This window comes from Arachis hypogaea, chromosome 2, assembly GCF_003086295.3.
Source record: "Arachis hypogaea cultivar Tifrunner chromosome 2, arahy.Tifrunner.gnm2.J5K5, whole genome shotgun sequence".
Taxonomy (NCBI): domain Eukaryota; kingdom Viridiplantae; phylum Streptophyta; class Magnoliopsida; order Fabales; family Fabaceae; genus Arachis; species Arachis hypogaea.
Window position 1 is genome coordinate 102331191 of NC_092037.1, and position 21353 is coordinate 102352543.

Consider the following 21353-nt stretch of genomic DNA (forward strand, 5'->3'; position numbering starts at 1 on the left):
GGACCTAATTATAAAATTAAAAGTTATGTAAAAATTTAATTAAAAAATATAAAAATTTAATTAAAAATTTGATAAAACTATAAAACTAACAGAATAATTAAATCAATTTTTAAATCTCATTTCAATCTTAGCTGAAATTTGAATCTAGTATAATTTTTTAAAAAGCAACCTAGTGTGCCATCTGATCTTTAGACCTCAGCTGCAAGTTGAAATTTGAATGCATGTTATTAGTTGGAACTTGGATTGGTTTTAATTATTTTTTAACCCAATATGTCAATGATTAATTCATTACATATTTGAGTTTCATTTAAGAGTTTTTTATTAGTTAATAAATTATTACATATACAAATTATAAAATAAATTTAAACATCAATCCTTACTTAAATAAACTAATGAACTAACCACTAAAATGATTAAATCAATCTAAGTTGGCTTGCTCCTAAAATGTTTAATTGGTCATCAACCACTTAGAACTACTCGAGTAATATTTGGGCCACTAACAGCATTTTTATTTTTGGGTCTTGAGGAGGGAAGAAGATATAGGCTTTAGTTTCCTGTTCCTCCAAAAAAAGTATTTGTAACATTTTGAGTTGGTAAAGCCTATTAAATAACCTAAATAAAATAAAAAGAAAAAAAAGATATACCAAAAAGAAAGAAAAGCCTATTAAACAACTAATGTGGGTCTATCAAGTGGTTCACTCTTTGATCCACTTCAATAAATGTCATTAATTTAATTTTTATTTTATATATACAATAATTTATTAATTATAATAAATTTTTAAATAAAACTAAAATTTAAAACAAATTAATCATTATCCAATCAAATTAAGAGATACAGTTAAAACAGAAAAGCCCTGTTAACTTTTTAGTGAAATAATTGAATCAAATTCAACAATAACTTGAATCCTCCATAATGCTTGCCTGAGTCAAAGTATACAATCCACTCTCTTCCCCATAAAAAAGTCAACGCATAATTAGACCATATGATCCACGTGTAACCATTGACAATATAAAACCACACAATAAAAACACATCAGCCTCACTCAAATACAGCAAGCCACTCATAACACTTCTCAATAGTAATAATCTAAAACATCAAAGTAAAAAAATAAATAAATAATATTTATATCCAAAGTAAATAATGTTGTGTGAAAAGGATAAAGGTATCTAAAGTCACAATCTCTATATTATTGTAAAGTGCTTACTTTCATTACTAATTTTCAATATATAGGTCATACATACCCTCATGTAGTAAACAATATATATAATATGTTAATATCATCACATGCACCCAATGGAAGAAAAGAAGCCTTATATAAATAAACAACCAATATGATAATAGATTAATCTAGAAAGGAATCAGATTCCAAAGGTTACAAAGAAAGGTTATTGATGATGGTTCCTTAGAAGGCCTCTTGGATTGCTCAAAAAGCTACACACAACAATGTTCCTACAAAGAAAGGAAAACTATATAAAAATTAAACCAAATTAATGTGCAACTTTTTTTTTAGTATTATTATTTTAATACCCTTTGATAGTAGCATAAGAAGGATCAAAATCAAGGTTAATTCAACTATTTGCTAAGTCTTGTTTCCAATCATAGGAAAAAAAAAATCTAACCCAAGAACTACTAATTCTCCTACATCATTTGTTCATAGATTATTATGGAAAACACAACATTGAAAGCAGAGAATCTTAAACCTGTTCTTCTCAAAGCTGGTGTTCCTTTAGCTGTGTCCATGGCTGGTGTCATCTATGCATGGATCATGGCAAAGAAAATCAACAACAAAGCCGGAATCACGGAATCCGAAGAAGATTCCGGTCATGGAACCATGCATGAGGAATGTTCTCATAGCTTTTCTTCTATGGAAGATGAAGAAGAAGAAGAAAAACAACATGGCATCACAATTGGTAGCCATATTAGTGTTCCTTCTGAGAAATTGGTGATCCATGAAAATCATTGTTTTGAACAAGATATTATTAGTGGTTTAAGAAGCAGGATTGAAGGTTTGCAAATGAGAGAATTGGCATTGAGTTTGCAATTTGATAGGTATTTTACAATCTATAAATACTTTTTTTTTTAACTTGTAACTAATTTTTAAATTTGTCCAAATCATAATATTATTTATGTAATATATTATACTCTATTCTCAATTTATACTTTATAAGATGATCATATCAATGTATTTTTTTAGATGAAAATTCAGGTGTAGTCGACTTCACGTAAAGTTGATAGCCGAGAGTCGTTAGATGAAAATTTAGTTAAATCAGTCAAATCATCTAACGGCTCTCAGTTATCAACTTCACGTGAAGTCAACTGCACCTGAATTTTCACCATTTTTTTTAATTATTTAACATTGGTATTTGTATTTGTACTATATTGTTGTCACAGGTATTGTGACATGAAAGAGCAAGAATCTTTGTTGGTAGAAATCAAGAACTTGTTATGGTTAGAGAGGGCGCGAGTCGAGTTCTTAGACAAGGAGATCTCATTTCTGGAGACAGAGAACACGAAATTGGAGAATTTTATGGATCAATACCTTAAAATTCTTGGGCAAATTGAGAAATGGAAATCAGAGAACAAAATACTTGAAAAGAAGGTTGAAAGGTTGAAGAAGAGATCAAATGCGCAACGACGACTAATTAAGGAGCAAAATGTGAGGATAAGAGCAGAGGAAACAGAAATTCTGAGGAGTCATGAGGCATTACAAAGAAGTGTTTGTGTGATGAATAAGTTGGAGGATGAGATGAGAGAGATGCAAAAGGTTTTGGATGAGTTACAATTTGAGAAGAATGAACTTCTAAAGAAGCTTCATTCACAAGAAAAAGCATATGCAACTAAGGTACATATATAAGTTTAAATGTTGAATATAAAATTGAATTCACTTAAATATTAGCAAGATTTTTCACCAACTATGGTAAGGTAAGAATAAACATAAGGAACTAACTTTTAATTAATTAACATTAATTAATTTTTTATTGTAATTTTTTTAACTTCATATTTTAGAAAATTTGGATTTTAGAATTTAAAATTTAAAATAAAAAATAATTTAAAAATAAAAAAATTAACTGAAAAAAAATTAACTTCCTAATTAGACTCATGAGTTAATAGCAAAGTCTAAGGTATTAGATTCAAATTTTATTGTCATTGATGTTAGAAAATATTTTTTTAAAAAAATAAGTACAAGGTTATTATTGTTATTTGCAGATTAAAGAAGGATTTGTAAGCAAGGAAGATTACAACAAGATTCTCAATGAATTGGAGCAAATCAAGAAGGAACGTGCAGCTGAAATTGAAGAACTTAATCAATTGCGTTTGTCTAATAATTCTTGCTTATTAAACCATGAACAAGAACAAGAACAAGAACATGATCATTATAAGGTGCTAGAATTTGAAGAAAAGAGTGCAATCATGCATTATGAATCAGACCATGAATTGCATCATTCTTTTATGGAGCATTGTAACAATAATATCCCTTCTTGCTTTGGTTCAACACAAAGTGATAATCATCATCATCATGATCATGGTTTCTCAAGAAGGAAAAGATTGATAAGAAGGCTTAGAAGGTGGGTGGAAGGAAGTGATGAAAAGGTTGTTAGAGTGAAACCTATGAATTTTGATCCTCATCATGTTCCTAATTCAAGGAACTCTTGCTCCTCAATCTAGTTTTAAATATTATTGTAACAAATTCTCATGTGTTTTCATTTATAGTTTCACATTTGGATTATTGTATTTTTTTTATGACAAACAAATAATTTGTGTTTTATATTATATCTTATATCTCATAGTAGAGGAGAAAATGAGTTGCTTCATTATATCATTAATAACTATGAAGCACAAAAATTTTGCTAAATTGTCATGTAGCACACATTTTTTAAATAATACTTGTCTAGTATTTATTTCAAGTGTGTCTTCTGTATTAAATTGTATCTAAATAAAAAATAAAAAATATTTTTTTGAATATACTTAAATACATTTATACACTATTATGTGTTAGTATATTTAATTTTATTTTTAATTACTTATATTATTAAAATCAAAATATTCTTTTAAATATTTTATATAATAAAAAATATTTAAAACACTTAAAATTTAATATGTATTTTAATATTAATCAAGTAATAAGGTATTATTATTATTATAATTTATCTAAAAAATATTTTATATTTTATTTACATGTAAGTATCTCTTTGTCTTATGAAAAATTAAAATAGTATGTCCGCATACTCCATTAATATCATTGAAAGAGTAAAAAAAGAAAATCAGTTAGTTAAAAAAAAGCTTATATTTTTTTGGTTTAATTACTCAATTAATCTTTATAATTTTGCAAAATTTTTAAGGTCTCTATACTTTTTTTTCTTTTAATTGAGTCCTTATACCAATTTTTTTTAATTTGGTCCCTAAATTTTTTTTCCTTTTATTTGGGTCCCTGCACCAATTTTTTTTTAAATTGGGTCCCTATACAATTAAAGAAATTATTGTCAAAAGGGACCTAATTGAAAAAAAAATTGATGCAGGAATCCAATTAAAAGAAAAAAAAGTATAAGGACCTAATAAAAAATTTCGTGAAACTACATGACTAATAGAATAATTAAACTTATTTTTTTAAACAAATAAAGAAAAGAGAAAAGTGTCACTATTGTATTTAGTCATGTTCTATGATTTCCAAGTGTTTCCAAAATTGTGGTGGGAATTAGCCACATTATCCACTGTCTCTATATATTTTTTTTTCTAACCAAACTAAACAAAAGAAGCAACTCAAGCAAGAGATTCTGGTCTCACATTTCATTTTGAAAAAGTTTCAACTAAACTGAAAAACATCATCAATTGGATCATGCAACTCTCTTTGTTCCTCCATCATCACCACCACCCTATGCTCCTTCATAATTATTGCCCTCTTAACTCTCTTCACTTCACAAGTAAACTAAACCAATCTCTCTCTCTCTCTCTCTCTAATTCTATTTTGTTTTTGCTAATCAGTTAATTAATAATATTTGTTGAATCCATACATAGGGACACAAACAAGACTTTACAATAGGAATTCATATAAGGTACTACCATGCAATTGTTCATATTCTTCTTCTTCTTCCAACAAAGCTGATATAATTACTTCAAAGATTGATGAAGGAAGAAGGGCATTGCTCAGTTGTCTCCTCATCACCACTTGTTAGTTCAGAAATTCCTAATCTGCATGCATTCATCTTCCATCTTTAATCATGTATTATAATATTAATAATAATTAATAATAGTTTCAGTTAGTGGAGTGTATGCATGTGATGATGCTGAAGCTGTTAGCACAAGTAGAAGAGCTGTATGTGTTACTCTTTCACTTAATTAATTTCTTTAATTGTTTGTTTACCATCTTAATTATGTATTTAAAGTTGAACAAGCTAAGTAATAATCCAATTACTGATTGAAATTGTTTTTTTTCAGCTAAGAGGAGCAAAAATTCCTGAAACTGATTTTACAACCCTACCTAATGGCTTGAAGTAAGTACTATTTATTAATTGCAACAATAATAACTTGTATCACAATTCAGCTGTATTGGTTTGTGTTTTTATTTTCAGTGTATTCTCTTTTAGGATTTTGCGAAGGAAAAAGAAAAAACAATAAACTGTTATTTTTCCTTCACAGAATCCTAAAAAAGAAGACGTTGAGAATAAAAATGCAAAGCAGAGGCACTCTTATTTTCTTTGCTAGTAAGCATTCCACAGAATTTTGGCTTTCATTATACTCCAAGAAGAATAGAAATTAATATGGACATGGAAAATTTGAAATGCTGCTGCATTGTGTCAAAGATTATGTGTGATTTAGTGAAGAGTTTTATATGATCTTCAAAGCTAGTTTATAGCACTGAGTGATGAACTCTAACATCTTCAGGTACTATGATTTGAAGGTTGGGCAAGGAGCCGAGGCTGTAAAAGGATCTCGTGTCGCGGTACGGTCTGCTAGAACACCTTTCATATTATTAACTTTTTAGGGGGGGGGGGGTGTGTGTGTGGTTTGCAGAATGTTTTCACATTCCTGAGAATGATTGATCTATAATGCATACATACCCTGATTTTCATTTCCAATATTTGTTTAAAGTCAAATAAATTAACTATTACTAAGAAATCAGAAATAATGAGATTGTAATGTTTTTGTAGGTTCACTATGTTGCTAAGTGGAGAGGTATCACATTTATGACTAGTAGACAAGGAATGGGAGTTGGAGGAGGAACGGTATGATCCAAAGTTAACTTAGCCAAATTTCAAATAATTATGTGGGAAAATATTATTTTTGAAGATATAATCACATTTATGGTTAAATATTGCAGCCCTATGGATTTGATGTAGGAGAATCCGAGAGGGGAAATGTTCTCAAAGGGTTGGATTTAGGTGTACAAGGCATGAGAGTGGGAGGCCAGGTGAGAACACATTTTAGGTTGAATTATAATCTGCATGAAGCAATAATTAAGATAGTATTTATTTTTCCCCTGCAGAGATTACTAATTGTTCCTCCAGAACTTGCCTATGGAAAGAAGGGAGTCCAAGAAATACCTCCAAATGCAACAATAGAGGTGAATCATTCTGATATCTTGATTCCGAAATGGTCAAGAAAACATTGCTTCTGTTTTTATTTATTTGTTTGTTTGTTATCTTTTTTCTATATGCTCTTATTAAGGTGGATTTATCTCACTATCCAATTTTATTGTTTGCTAATTTCTAATTTCAGTTGGATGTTGAACTGCTTTCAATCAAACAAAGTCCATTCGGGTAAATAACACTGCTAAAAACATTATCTACTTCTATTATTTGTACTCCATTATTCTTGTTAATTTCAGTGATTTTATTTGGAGCAGGACTGCGGTAAAGATTGTTGAAGGTTAATGCCATGAGTTATTATCAAAGTCTAAGTTAGATAATTATATGATGAACAGAGAATTTCACCTTTTTTTTTTCTTTCTGAATTTGCAAAAGAAATGGAAACCTTCTTGTATAGATTTACATTTTTTTCAAATAATTGGTACATGAAACCAAAAACTAATAGTTAATGATTTGAAATTGAAGGTATTACACTGTTTAACCTTATGTCAAGTTACTTTGTATTTCACTATTGCTTTCTACTTCAAAATTTCATGTCAAATATATATCATATCATACACCAATAAAAATTTTGCTTCAAGTAACATTCATACAGTTCCTTCCAACAAATGTGAAAGCCATGACAGATAAACCAAGCGTAATTGCAATCTCTTGCTGCTATGGAAAGATCCTCCCATGTCTCTCATAACATCCAAATACACATGCAAAATGGAAACCTCTCCGGAAAGTGAATCGGCACCTGAGATTATCGGCGGTAACGGTAGCGTTTGAAATTGAAGTAAACGTGTAGAATTCCGCGCTCAAAGGTGCACTTGAATCCCTTCTTATGAGAATACTCCCATTCCTTGTTAACAATGCGGAAAGCCTGCCAAGGAAGACAAAGGTGTAAAATTGTACAGAAAGCCACTAAGAACAGTAAGCAAGGTAGAGAGAATCGAAATTTTCCGTAAAATCAGAAAAGTAAATAAATACGTAAAATATGAAGTCATAACAATCGTCTGACCTAGTAGAAATTTTTTAGAATCGATCGAGTTATTCAAAATCGTAATATCGAAAGATTCAAGAGTTCAATCAAAACTTTAGCTACTATGGAAGTAATAGGAAAGGCTTACGATATCTTCGTATGGCGGCCCTGCATGGAATCTTATGATGCAAGTCTCGCCATTGCTGCCATCCTTCTCAATAGTGTAGGTTGGGGCTTTTGTCTTGTCTACAAGATCAGGGTAGAAAATATTGAATTTATACCCTTGCACAATCTTTGGAGGTGGATTGTCATGATCATAGTGAGTCTGATTATATTTGTTCCACTCGTATCCAGTGTGAACGCGATTGAAATATTTCGGCTTCCTCGGCCGGTACTTGTCGTGCCACCAATAAACCTGCTCCAACATTTATCAATCAAGTCAGAAACTTAAAAATATGAGAACATGAATAAGAATATAGTTAATAGTTAACAAGTTACCTGTGAATCTAGATTCACTTCAGCACCAGAGCCAAACACTGCATCTCCATCTTCCATAGCTCCCATAGCTTTCATGGCTTTCATCTCGAAGTTATCTTCAGATGGAGCAGGCTTTGACGCCATCGCTTCCTGAATACGTCTTTGCTGCTCTTCCAATACAGCCATACGTTTCCGCTCCTGTGAAAGTACAAGCATGATTTAGTTACTCTATCCCATACACAGATACGAGATCATCACTTAAAACAACGCTTAAAATGATTACCAATAGTGCCCGATCTTCTTCAGGATCAATGGCTTCCTCATCTTCATCACCGTGCAATAGTTCTGGCGAAAATGACCCGGGCTCATCTTCAACTTCATGTTCCTTTGCTCTAATGGGCTCTGGTGAAAATGATTCATCTGCGGATCGGACTACAAAAGAGTATCAAGTAAATATCAACAGAAATTTGGGACAAAGGAAGCCTATAAATAGGGGATATGTTCTACAAACAATTAAAACATTGGCAAAAAGTTTATACCCTTGAGATCCTCAGTTTCTTCCTCAGATTTGAAAGCATGAGCATCTTCCACTTTATCCTCACCATCCAATGGTTGTTCAAGGAGTTGCAAATGCTTGCGCAACATTTTGGCATGAATTTCTTTCAAACAAGCCTGTATTTGCAGCAATTAATAATGGTGTTAAGCAAGCCATTAATCAAAGGCACACAAGATAAACATAGGACAACAATATGATGAACACTACCTTGGCCTTGTATATATGGAGACGTTTTAAAACAGCCTCCCAATACTCAACCACCTTTGCAGTACCAGTACGCATCTCTGACTCAATATGAGCTTGTAAAGCTTCCAACTCTGCATGTGTCTTCCCCTCCAAAAGCTTCTTCACGTCCTCCTCAACACTAGCATGCAGACCCCTTTCTTCTGCAAGCAGCTCGGCTGGAGGTTCTTCTCCTCGCACCCTAGCTCGATCAAGTGCATCCTTTCTTCGTGCTTCAGCTAGCTCCCAATCACACACCAGAAGAAGTGCCTGTATACGCTAAACCAGTAAGTCTTCAACTTGAAGATAATATATTACAATTTTTGGGGGGGAATAAAAGGAACATGAATTAGGAAGAATTTATTGCATAACAACTACTCTTTGGACTGCAAAATAAACAAGCGGATCATTTGAAAATGAATGGTACTGATACCTCCCAATATTGTTCATGGGTGGGGGTGGCCCTGTCAAGGTCCAGATGCATTTTGATGTCATCACGAAGCTCTTCCATTTCTTTCACCGTCAAACCCTGCAGCATATATGTGAAGTCGTTAAAGGATAAGGAAACATGTGATTCAGCAGAGATTTTAAAAGTTTGAGACATGCGATACATAGCAAGTTTATAACATTTAAAGGATAAGGAAACATGTGATTCTATGAAGCTAAATATTAACCTTGAAGACCATGTATGGTTCATTTATTTCTATATCCAAATCATCAGAGCCATTCAGCTGCTTGGTTAGAACATCAATTGGCTTGGCACGCCCTTCACGCAATCTAATCTCTGACCTAACCTTGCTTTGATCAAAATGAAACTGCAAATGCAATTATATTAATTATCAGATTGCCAATATTTTATCAAATTATCAATAACAACAAAATGAAAAAAAAAAAATAAAAGGAACTCAAGGACCCATACCTCCTCTTCTCTTTTTTCCCAGTCCTGGAACTCAGCTCTAGCACGTTCTCTAGCTAACAAAGCCTGTTTGAGACGGAATGTAAGTAGATGCCGAGAAAAACAACATACATTATGGATTTTGCCACTAAAAGATACAAGAGTAAAAGACAACCATTAAAATATTGTGAGGATATATTTACCATCTCTTCCTCATGTTGTGCTTTCTCAAGTGCCCTTTCCTCTCTTCTTTTTTTCACTTTTTCAATTTCAGCCTGCGTTATAATTTTTAACAAGAGCTTAGTAATGCTAATGATAGATAGTGGCCATGTCATTATATAACAAATTAATAAGCCTAGCAACAAAGAACAAAGTAACTTTAAGAAGCATATAAAATATCATTTACCATTGGAAGTCAATGATTTTCAAAAATCAGAACCCCAACCCTAGATATCATAAACACAAAAGCAGATATATCTTTTATATACATGCCAGGAAACATCATTCAATTTTCTTGAAAAGGAAGCAAATAATCATGTATGTAGCAGAACAAATTCAAGCAAAATTCATTTCCTACAGAGAAAACATAAGTATATCATATTCCAACTTAAGAGATGCCTATAAAGATAATAGACTATTAATAGATTATAAGATCAGACAAGCAGTCCTTCTACAGGACATGTGTAGAGATGCATACTACATAAGTAAACTCTTACAATAAGTGCCACACTTAACCAGAAAACTTCCCTAAAAAGATAGCATTCCTAGGACAAGATAACATCTGTAACCTTTTTATATAAGAAGTTTAACTCGTTTAAATCTCGGCCTGGATCCATTATTCCCCTCATTAAATAAAACTGTAACAATTTTGTTTTTGTTAAAAGTAAAAAAGAGAAAAAGGCAATATACAACAATGTTATGTGCCTTCGTCCAAACATATTAAAAACAAAATATCAACATATGCCAACTTGTGTGCCATGTAAATAAAATGTAGAACAAATTCATCATGGGAAAGCAGATGCAAACATCATTACTCACCGTCAACTATATATCCAAATACATCACAGTCACAGAATCAGAATTTTTTTTTGTAGTGGGCAGGGAAGAAAAAAACCATACCATCCTTTCTCTCTGTCTCTTTTTCTCAGCTTTAACTGAAAAAGCATCAATAGGCACCCCATGAGAAACATCGCGCTCAATCTTCTTACGCCAGACAAACCTACAAATAGCAATTTTGTCAATTTGACAAATATGTGCATCACTCAGCACTAATCCAATATTTGCTAGTGAGAAATTAAATAACCACCTCTAGGACATTTTTAAGCACGGAACTACCAACAGAGCAACCTAGTCCCCCCTCTCCAACCATATATATATATAAAGAAACTGCTTAAAACAGGAGGAATAGGAATAGAGGGAACTTACTTCTCATTAAGATTAGAGTCACCAAACGGATTCGAGTCATTTGAATACCCAGATACAGTATTAGTCTTTAATTTCTTAGCAACTTTCAAAGCCTAAGAACATATTCAAGAGGAAATTGCAACATCAACAGCCAAATTCTGTTTCCGAATAAAATAAAGAAATAAAATAGGCATGGAAAACCAAGACAAAACCTTTCTCTGGGCCTTTTTAGCCAAGTACTGTGCTATTTCCTCTTCAGTGATGTTCCTGGAGGATTTTTTCTTATTCCTGCTACCACCCCTATCAGCACTATCATCACTGTCATCTTCATAGGAACTATCTGAGTCACGCCTACTCTGCCTCCGGGATCGACTACTGCTGCTAACGTGACTGCTGCGACGACTGCTTCTCTGCCGCCTCTTGGAACCCCTCTCAGGGGATGAATCACGGCTGTCTGAATCATCTGAGCGTGAAGAAGGCGACTCTGATTCAGAATCATCTGATCTTCTAGACCTCCTTTCTTTCCTACTCTTACTACCCATTTTATTCTACTTCCTGTTCAGAGAATTCAACCTAACCCAAAATAAAACACAAAAATTTGAAACAACTTAAATGATTTGCTTAAAATTCTTTGTTCCTAAAGTAGGGTATGCAATAATGGGCATCATTTATGGAAAAACACATCATGAATTGCTTAAACTTCTTTCTTTCATACTCTTACTACAGAATCCCGATTAAATTATACTTTTCAGCTCCGATTACCACTAACCTAAACTACAAAGAGCACAAAGTGGTTTCTGTGTAATCAAAGGTATGTAATAACTGATTCAACATAGAGAAACAAGTTGTTCACAACTAAATTACTGAACTAACAGGAATATGCATGATGACAGGGAACAATTTAAAAAGCAAATTCTGAATAGTATAGCTGCAGAAGAAAAAAGAACTTCTATGAAATAATAGGGCATGCAACAATAAGCATAATCATGCAAAGGAAACAAGTTTTAGAACTAAATGAGAGAAAATCTGTTACAACTAACTTGTAACTACCTAGGGTTGTAGAGTTAATTAGGGCATCGTTGTTTCAGGAAGAACGAAGAAGCAACCATTATTATTTTCAATAATTAATAATAATAAAAAATTGATAGAAATACTTGGGCGAGAGGAGCAGGGGTGAGGGGGAAAATGGGCCAACTAAGATCAGACGTCGGCGGTTTTTGGCGGCGGCGACGGCGGTTGTGGAGGTTGAAGATGACGGGTTCTGGGGTTAGCGAATGGATGAATTGGGGAACGAGATTCAGAGTTCGGAGCGTAAAAGGGGGAAGATTAACAAAACCATGCGACTAAAATATTAAAAATAAATATATATATTTTTTAAACAAATTTTTGGAGTAAATTCATACATAATCGTGGTTTATATATATTTTTTTAAATTTATATACAGTTAAAAAAATGGCTACATATCTATAGTAAAAAATGTAACCATTTTCTTTTTAAGAAATCTGTTAATATTCTATGTATTTTAATCTATTTGTGTAAAATTTCCATTTGGTATAATTGTCATTCCACTTTATTTTATTAGTATTAATATATGTGATACTATAAAAAATTATAATAGGCAATTCGGCATTCTATTTTATTAAGCATGTATAAATATTGTTAAAATTTGGGCATGTATTTAAAAATATTGAATCTAATTTTAATATATTTGACAATGCAAAATTTTTTTATACATATATTCAAGTATATAAAATATTTAATCCTGTAATATTAGTATTTATAAAAATAACTTATATTTATTAATGCACCAAAATTAAACTAAGTAATATTTAGTCCTGTAATGATTATTGCCTTGAAAAAATGTAGGAGGAATTAAATTTTGTTTAAGCCATTAATATCGTGAAAACGATGAAAAATTCTAATATACACCATCAAAACGAATTTTGCTATTTCAGTATATCTACTGGACATTATAAAAACATATTAAAACCGTTTTCATCCAAGGCACCAATTTAATTGAAGCAAAATCCAAGGCAAATTTATCATCATCTCTATTCACTATCAATACTATAAAAGTTTCAAACGCTATGGTAAAATGGCAAGAAAACATAGAAGTTCTAAGCTCTTAAGGATCATAGAAGTAAAAAATCTTGTATCACAGGATTAGATGTAAGAGTTTTTTGGAAGCTTTAACAACATCGTGATCAAAGCTTCAAATAGGTATTCATCTCCGGCTAAAATCTTCAGTTAACGGTAACTTCGGCCGAAAGCAAGTTCGGATGAAATGCTTCCTGGCCAGAAACCTTGGTGGTGGAATTCTTAAGCACTTGCACAGCTTCTTCCACCTTTGCAGAAAGTGATTCCGGTGATTCCAGGAGCAGCAGCAATTCTGCATTGTCCATCTCCAAAAGCATTCCTGTAATCTTTGATGCCAAGTTAGGCTGTACAAGATAACAAAACAAATCATCAGTTAAGAATTTAAAATATCGAATAACAGAATAACAGAAAGAGAAAAATGCATTGAACCTTGAGTTTCTTGATAAGTGGGAAAAGACGCTCGCCAAGTATCTGTTTCTGTTGCTCGGGGACAGCAGTAGCAAGCATACTATGCAGCATTTCTGATCCCTGAGACCCTCCAGAGGATGAAATTCCAGATCCTTTTTCCATCACATTCCGGTGTCCACCGAGAACAAAAATAGCCTGTCCAGACTGCAATGAAGCATACTACTTAAGAAATCAGAGGTAGGAACTAGGAAGCACAAATTATAAACAAAATCTAGTACCCTTCCATCATCTAAGTATATTGGGACTGATCAAATTTTGTAAAGGCTATGAATGAGAGCACTAAAAAACACAATTATCTCGGTTGAAACTTCAAATTTTGAGAAGGCAGTTTTTATATGCCTCATGTTGCATATATATATATATATGCATTTGCTACCTTCCCGGTTGTCTTTATTTCTTATTTCAGTTTTAGCATCTAACAGTGCAAATAGAAATAAGATGTCTTTGGAATCATGTTCACTAAGTTAAACCTGCTGGGCACTTGAGTCTTTAGAAGAGGCTGCTGACTGAGAAGAGTATGCTTTTCCATGTGAATTTGTGTGTCCGTTCATCCTACCTCTGTTTTGCCTATGCTGCTTAGTATTGTTTGAAACCTGTGCATGAAAGAAGTAAATAAGTATGTGTATACAAAAGAGAATCATGATGAAATGAAGGGGAAATAGTTGGGTACAAAATGACTGCTTATTCATAATGAGATACCAGTATATTTTTAGGTAGTATAGAAAATTGTTACTCACGTTAGGAGCTGCAGACTGCTGAAATGATCTAGTGGGAGGTGCAAAAGCATTATTAGCCCTCCAACCTGACCTCGATCCAAGATGTTGATACATCATCCCAGGTTGAGAAGGGACATGTGAAAGAACACCACCAGTATAGTAGAAACGAGGATATCCACCAGGAATAACTGCATTTGAAGGTGCACCTAGCCCTGGTAATTGCTGAGAAAAGTAGAGCTGCAACTGTGTTTGCCTATCCTCTTTCCTCTGGGCAAGAGCAACATATAGTGGTTTACCATGGAACATGCATCCTGTGGCAATGGTAAAAGCTTAAGTGAAGCATAAATATTTTACAATTGGTAAAGAAAATGCTTTAAAAGAGAGGAGATAATGAATTTTGGAGAGATCATAGAAAAATAAAATCAGCATATAAAGAATACCAATTATATTCGAGCTCTCAATCAAAATTTATAAACTGATATCCAAATTGTAATTGTAATGCAATACATATCAAAAGTCTTGCATTGTATTCCCATTTCATAGTATCGACAAATACAAATCTTAGCTTGACTCACCATGAAAAGTGTTCACTGCTTTATGGGCCTCCTCAGGGGTAGAGAAGCAGACAAAGCCAAACCCCTTGCTTACACCTTTCTCATCTTGCATGACTTTAGCAGATGTAATTGTGCCACATGCACTGAAGTGCTCTCGTAGTTGGTCATCAGTGACACTATCATTAATGTTCTTCACATAAATGTTTGATCCCTGAAAGGTAAATAAATATGTACTAAGAAAGCTTACTTGTAAGATAAATGTGGGAGAAAGGGCATGAAGCTACCTTGTATTTCAAGATGTGTTCCTTACGTTTCTCTTCAAACAGATGATGCAAGATCTGCTCACGCTCAGCCTTCTTTTGTGCCCTGGCTACATATAGAATCTTTGAACCTGCTTATGAGAAATCAAAACAAGAAAATATATACAGAATCAACACCATGAAATTGTATTTTAAAGGGCAGAAATCTATGCAGTAAGAAAAAGAGTACCAAATTGTGATCCATTCATTGCTTCCATTGCCTGTTTAGCTTCCTCTGGGTTATCATAGTTCACAAATGCAAAACCCTTTGACATCCCATTGGCATCTTTTGCTATAGCCAGGCTCATAATTTTTCCAAAAGAAGAAAACTTCTTCTGAAGGAGTTCTTCCGTAATATCTGAGTCCAAATTCTTGATGTATATATTTGTATATTTGGCTTCAGGATCAGGCAGTATGCGTTCACTCTTTTTCACAAAATTCCCAACATATCTATAGCAGGAATCAGAATCATATTAAATTGAGAATATCAAATAACCGAAGGGCACATAAAGAGCAGAGGGAAAAGAAAAAGATTTCAAATCATAAGAATATACGGACGATGATAAACTTTTGCATATTATGCAATATTCAGGGCTTCACATACATCTGCTTATCTTTAACAGTAATGCCATTCAACTTCTCGATGGCAGCATTTGCAGATTCCTCTGACTCAAATTGAACAAAGCCATACCCTTTGCTCTTCCCATCCTCCGACATCACAACTTTGCTGGACAAGATATTTCCAAACTTTTGAAATAAATCATGTAATCCCGCATTATCTATGGATTCAGCTAAGTTCTGCCGCAGTACAAGAAAAACAAAAGAATTCACTTTAGAAATGATATTGATCCTGGCATATGATTAAGTATGGTGTATCAAGACTGCAAACAAATAGACATATACCTTAACAAAAACATTCCCTCTGCCACTTTTTCTCACATCAGGATCGCGACGAGACCACATGACCCTTATCACTTTTCCATGTAGTAAAGAATGATTCTTCAACTCAATTGCACGACTTGCTATTCATGAAAATCAAAGACAACGAATTAAATTAACAGTAATTAGACTACATTAATTAACAAGATAACATTCTTAATATGCTATGATTTTATTTTTCAATCCTTTTTAGTTAGTGGAAACTTAGAATTTTCACCCTACATATGAAAATCAAGAATAGTAGTAACACAACTTGGTTAGAAGAAACGACTAGCAAAAATAATTGAACATTGTAAAATCTATCTCGTAAGTTCCATGCTGATACAGTTTAATCAAACATCAATCACGTGTATGAATATTCTTTACAATTTACAATTTCCAATTTATTAAAAACCGATACACAAGCCCAGCTTGATGGAAGCCTGAAGCTTATATCCACATATCCCCAAACTAATAAAAAAAAAAAAGAAATCAAATAAAATCATCGATAATGTGAGAAAATCTCATATCGCAAGTTCTTTGTCCTTCTCCTACAGTATAAACTTCGTTCACATCGCAATCATATAACTCTAATTTTCAAAACAAAACCAACTCAGATTTTTCTCAAGATGCTGCGCTTCAATAATAATACCGAAAAAAAAAACGACACACAAAGATCCATGCAATTCAAGTTCACCATTCAGCTCAACGCAGAAAAAGCAAAGGGAATAGCAATCCGATGCAGCAGCCAGCAGGGAAAGAATGTTAACGCTACCAGCTAAAGATCCTTCACTCTTTGGAAATCAAGTTCTTCCTCAACAAAAAAAATGAAAAGAAAAAAAAAGAAAACAGAAAAGGAAAAAGACCGACAAACACAAGATCCATTCAGCTCGCGCTAGTACTCTATTCAGCTCAACATTTTTTTTTTATTCCGTTAATAATAATTAACAAAAGAAAATAAATCTACATATCTTTACAAAGCAGAACCACGTAGAGAAAACAACAAATCGAAAACGCAAAAGAACGAAAGCATGAACGCAATTATTGCTCATTTTAGAAATCGTTAACATTACGTGTAACAGTTTCAGCTCAAAACATTTCCAAATATCACTAAACGAAAATAAAAAACATAAAGAATCAATGCGATTCAATTGTATTCATTCATGAGAGAGAAATCACGTTTATACCGTCTTGGTGAGAAATGAAGTTGACGTAACCGTAACAGAGTGACCTCCCTGTGGCAGAGTCTTTGCAGATTCGAACGGAGGCGATGCTCTTGAACTCCGAGAACGCCTCGAACAGCTCGCTGTCTACCACATCAGGGTGCAGGTCTCCAACGTAGAGCGACGCCGTCGCCGGAACCACTGTCGTCGCCGGAACCACCGTCGCCGCCGCCATTTCAACACGATCCTCTCAATTTCACGGTAACAGCAAAAAAGAAGAAGAACAACGACGGAGAACGTAGAAAACGATTAGTTTCAAGAGGAGAAGAAGAAGAAGAAGAAGAAGAAGAAGAAGAAGAAGAAGAATGAAGATGAAGAGAGAGAAATTATGAGAGAGAAAGAGAGAGAGAGTGTGTGCGATGAATTAGTGAGAGGATTTTTGCATTGCATGGAGTAATGGACGCAAAGGAAGGTTTGGCCGTTCAGTATTAGAGGGTTGTAGTAAGCGTCTCATCACTTTCACGCGCGAATATGGCGCGTTACTTTCACGGACTGCACAATGCACAATAGTATTTCTTTTTCTTTTTCTTTTTTTTAAGAGAAATTATCTTTTGATAAATTACTAATCTCATTAGACCAAGTTAACTCTCTATGATCGACAATAATTTAAAGTTAAAACTATTAAATTCATTCAATATTTTTCATGAATACTTGTAAATAACTTTCCAATTGTTTAATTAGTCATAAAATCTAAATTATGACATTACATAACCAAAAATAGTCTTAAAAATGAGAGAAAATACATTATATTTTTAACATCATATTGCAGGTGAACTATTGAGTTGAATATAGCAAAATTTACCTCAAATTTTTATAGGGTGAATAATAAATCAAAGTTGAAAATAGGTCATTAGTCAATATTTTATTTAAAATTATTTTCGTATATAGTCAAGATCTTTTTTATTTTTTTTAGTCTTAGAAATGAAAATAATCAAAATTATTATATTAAATGTATACTAAAATCAGCTACTAAAATTAATTATTAATATAAAATATATATTAAAATATAAATATATATTAAAAATAAATTAAATAATATATATATATATATACACAAATATATAATAACTAATTTTAATAGTTAATTTTAGGGCAAATGACATATTTAAATAAAATCAATGAATTCCTTACCCAAATGTGCAAAACAAAAATATGTTACCTGGTTGTGCAAATTCGTATATTATATAAACCGTGGGAGCCAACCACGGTTTACTATTTGAACATAAACCGTGGCTGGCAGGGACGGTTTTTGAAAGAAACAAAATGAGCATAAACCGTGGCTACCAACCACGGATTACGAAGGAAAAAACTAAGGCAGAAACCGTGGGTAGCTACCACGGTTTATGATTGCATGAAACTCTTCATAAAACCTTGCTACCAGCAACGGTTTATGAAGAAGGAATGTTACTTTACAGAAAACCCTGTAGCCTACAGCGGTTTATGAGGAGTGAAAATCTATATATATGTTGGTGAGATTCAGGTGCATGAGTGAGAGATCATTATCATAATGGCAAGTGAGGAGGAGAGTGTTCTTGTTCTAGTGCATTGCTGTGGAAAAATTAAAAAAAGCAAAAGAAGTGGTGTGAAGTTCACTGATAGAGAACCGGTGAGTGTTTTCATCAGTTCAACAAGCACGTTGTCAGATCTAAAGAACAGCATTTTACAGAAGGTTGGGATTTCTGGTAGCAAGTTTGTGAAGAAGTTATTCTACAAGATTCCCATTGCAGTTGTCTCGACCCGGGTTCAGTATGACACCTTTGTGCTAGCGGCTGATGAAGACATTAGGGTTCTGTTCCATTGTGTCAGAAGTTTTCCAGAGGTTAGAATACACGAGTTATTCGCAAAGTTGGATGTTGGGGTGGATAGTTATGGGGCATCAGCTCCATTACATAACTCAAGTGGCGTAGGAGGTGCGTCTTGTTCGATGCCTGTGATAGCACCGGCTGTTCTGCTAGTGGCATCCCCATCATTCGCGGCTGATTTAGATCGATTGAAGGGTGTTGGTTCTGCACCTTTGCAGGATCCAGGGGTCCGTGGGCAGGCATATGAGGTGGGCACCGGTGGAGGCTTGATTCCTGATGTGCAAGGGTTTGGGGAACCTGATCGAGTAGAGAACACAATGTATGATGATGAGTCTGACCAGGAGCCTGTAGATATCATTGGGGACAGTGATGATGACACAGCTGCCAATCCACCTACACAGCATGGGGCTTCAAGTTCTGGCACTCAGCAATACCCTCCACACTTCTCGACTCTAAACTTGGAGGCTCTGGGTGAACAGGCGGCTGATGGTGGTCCCACAGTTGGTGGGTCTTCTACGGAATTTCAGATTGGGCAGTCATTCCAAAATAAAGAAGAGGTTATGTTGAGTGTGAAGGACTACAACATCCGTAGAGGTGTTGAGTACAGAGTCATCGAATCAGATCATCTGAAATATCATGGAAAATGCAAGGAGTTTGGCAAGGGTTGCACTTGGTTGATTCGCGTAGCGCTCCGTGCACGCAAGGGCACTTGGGAGGTTCGGAGGTACAACGGCCCACACACCTGCTTAGCTACGTCTATATCGAGTGATCACCGTCAGCTAGATTACCACGTTATTTGTGCGAGGATTCTTCCGTTGATTAGGACAGATGCTGCGGTTACGGTAAAGGTATTGCAACAAGCTACAGAAGTAGACTACGGTTTCAAGCCTAGTTACAGGAAGGTTTGGCTAGCCAAACAGAAGGCAGTGGCACAAATATATGGAGATTGGGAAGAATCGTATGCGGAGTTGCCACGTTGGATGCTAGGGGTACAGTCTACCATGCCTGGGGCAGTTACTGTTCTGAAGACCTCTCCTGTTCGTGTTGGGGGTGAGGTTGATGAGTCCACGGTGTACTTTCATCGACTTTTCTGGACATTTCCACCGTGTATCGAGGCATTTCGGCATTGTAAGCCCCTCGTCAGTATTGATGCACCCACTTGTATGGCAAGTATGGAGGGACGCTGCTATTGGCCATAGCGCAAGATGGGAACTTGAACATCCTTCCCATCGCATTCGCCCTTGTTGAGGGAGAAAATGCAGAGTCATGGTCTTTCTTCTTGTCCAACCTACGATCGCATGTGACGCCACAGGAGGGCATCCTTGTTATCTCTGATAGGCATAATGGCATCAAGTCAGCACTTGAGGCACCTGAGACTGGATGGCTACCTCCACGTGCCTATCGTGCCTACTGCATCCGTCATGTGGCTGCAAATTTTGCCCTTACCTTTAAAGGTAAGGATGCGAGGAGGATGTTGGTCAATGCTGCATATGCAAAAACTGAAGCAGAGTTTTATTATTGATTTGACATCATGCGGTCTGAGAATCCGGCAATGTGTGACTGGGCCAATCGGATGGAATACGAGAAGTGGACACAACATGAGGATAGTGGTAGACGGTTCGGGCACATGACAACCAACATTAGTGAATGTGTGAATTCCGTGTTAAAAGGAACTCGCAACCTCCCGGTGACATCGTTGGTTAAGTCAACGTACGGGAGACTTGCAGAGCTATTCGTTATCCGTGGACAGACAGCGGAGGCACAACTCGGATCCGGGCAAGAGTTTTGTCAGGCTTTGGTTAAGGCTATGGAAAGGAACATTAGAGAGTCAAGGTGCTTCACAGTGACGTTATACGACAGGCATCAATCCGAGTACACTGTGGCCGAGACAACACCGACTGGGAACTTTTCTCTGGGTAGCTACAGAGTTTCCCTTAAGGACCAAACCTGCGATTGTGGCCACTTTCAGGCGCTCCACTATCCCTGTTGCCACGCAATAGCTTGTTGTGCCTACTCGCGCCTTAATTGGGCCTCCTATGTTCACGAGGTCTATCGTATGAGTGAGGTGTTCAAGGTATACAAGCAGGGTTTCGTTCCGCCTATCCCTGAAGGGCTATGGCCCCCCTATGCTGGTCCAACTATCATTCCCGATCCTAACATGAGGCGTGCAAAG

General features: G+C 34.7%; 4 protein-coding genes and 1 long non-coding RNA gene across 11 annotated transcripts; 2 read left to right on the plus strand and 3 right to left on the minus strand.

Annotated features, from left to right (window-relative positions):
- Positions 1-1187: 1187 nt before the first annotated feature.
- Positions 1188-1840, minus strand: LOC140176397 (uncharacterized). The gene is made up of 2 exons (XR_011867728.1): positions 1702-1840; positions 1188-1450 (listed from the first exon to the last, which is right to left on the minus strand). It is a non-coding gene; the product is annotated as an uncharacterized lncRNA (long non-coding RNA).
- LOC112759180 (protein CHUP1, chloroplastic-like) lies at positions 1407-3854 on the plus strand. The gene is made up of 3 exons (XM_025807998.3): positions 1407-2050; positions 2393-2843; positions 3209-3854. The coding sequence occupies exons 1-3, from the start codon at positions 1665-1667 to the stop codon at positions 3665-3667; spliced, it is 1296 nt and encodes a 431-aa protein (XP_025663783.1). The 5' UTR covers positions 1407-1664; the 3' UTR covers positions 3668-3854.
- A 794-nt stretch (positions 3855-4648) lies between these two features.
- On the plus strand, positions 4649-7077 carry LOC112759198 (peptidyl-prolyl cis-trans isomerase FKBP16-4, chloroplastic-like). 4 transcript variants are annotated; one of them, XM_025808032.3, is made up of 11 exons: positions 4671-4920; positions 5015-5052; positions 5119-5167; positions 5251-5312; positions 5435-5490; positions 5882-5939; positions 6148-6222; positions 6318-6407; positions 6483-6560; positions 6716-6756; positions 6843-7077. In XM_025808032.3, the coding sequence occupies exons 1-11, from the start codon at positions 4836-4838 to the stop codon at positions 6868-6870; spliced, it is 660 nt and encodes a 219-aa protein (XP_025663817.1). In that variant the 5' UTR covers positions 4671-4835; the 3' UTR covers positions 6871-7077. The 4 variants fall into 4 exon arrangements, with proteins under 4 accessions (XP_025663815.1, XP_025663817.1, XP_025663816.1 ...); XM_072207284.1 differs by having other exon boundaries at positions 4685-4920; positions 5257-5312; XM_025808030.2 differs by having other exon boundaries at positions 4649-4920; positions 5015-5167.
- On the minus strand, positions 7069-12512 carry LOC112759186 (splicing factor Cactin-like). 3 transcript variants are annotated; one of them, XM_025808008.2, is made up of 14 exons: positions 12258-12512; positions 11316-11676; positions 11125-11216; positions 10819-10918; positions 9903-9974; positions 9724-9786; positions 9479-9619; positions 9238-9333; positions 8790-9074; positions 8566-8698; positions 8310-8458; positions 8048-8224; positions 7698-7964; positions 7069-7450 (listed from the first exon to the last, which is right to left on the minus strand). In XM_025808008.2, exons 2-14 carry the CDS (start codon positions 11643-11645, stop codon positions 7331-7333), a joined length of 2025 nt encoding a protein of 674 aa, XP_025663793.1. In that variant the 5' UTR covers positions 11646-11676; positions 12258-12512; the 3' UTR covers positions 7069-7330. The 3 variants fall into 3 exon arrangements, with proteins under 3 accessions (XP_025663793.1, XP_072063370.1, XP_072063378.1); XM_072207269.1 differs by having other exon boundaries at positions 12154-12448; XM_072207277.1 differs by having other exon boundaries at positions 11316-11658; positions 12258-12442.
- A 618-nt stretch (positions 12513-13130) lies between these two features.
- LOC112759275 (polyadenylate-binding protein 7-like) lies at positions 13131-17780 on the minus strand. Of its 2 annotated transcripts, none has more exons than XM_072222260.1 (10): positions 17343-17780; positions 16141-16259; positions 15842-16035; positions 15428-15687; positions 15223-15329; positions 14960-15149; positions 14406-14695; positions 14139-14261; positions 13630-13812; positions 13131-13544 (listed from the first exon to the last, which is right to left on the minus strand). In XM_072222260.1, the coding sequence occupies exons 1-10, from the start codon at positions 17551-17553 to the stop codon at positions 13347-13349; spliced, it is 1875 nt and encodes a 624-aa protein (XP_072078361.1). In that variant the 5' UTR covers positions 17554-17780; the 3' UTR covers positions 13131-13346. The 2 variants fall into 2 exon arrangements, with proteins under 2 accessions (XP_072078361.1, XP_072078362.1); XM_072222261.1 differs by lacking the exon at positions 17343-17780 and adding an exon at positions 16853-16968.
- Between the last annotated feature and the right edge of the window lie 3573 nt (positions 17781-21353).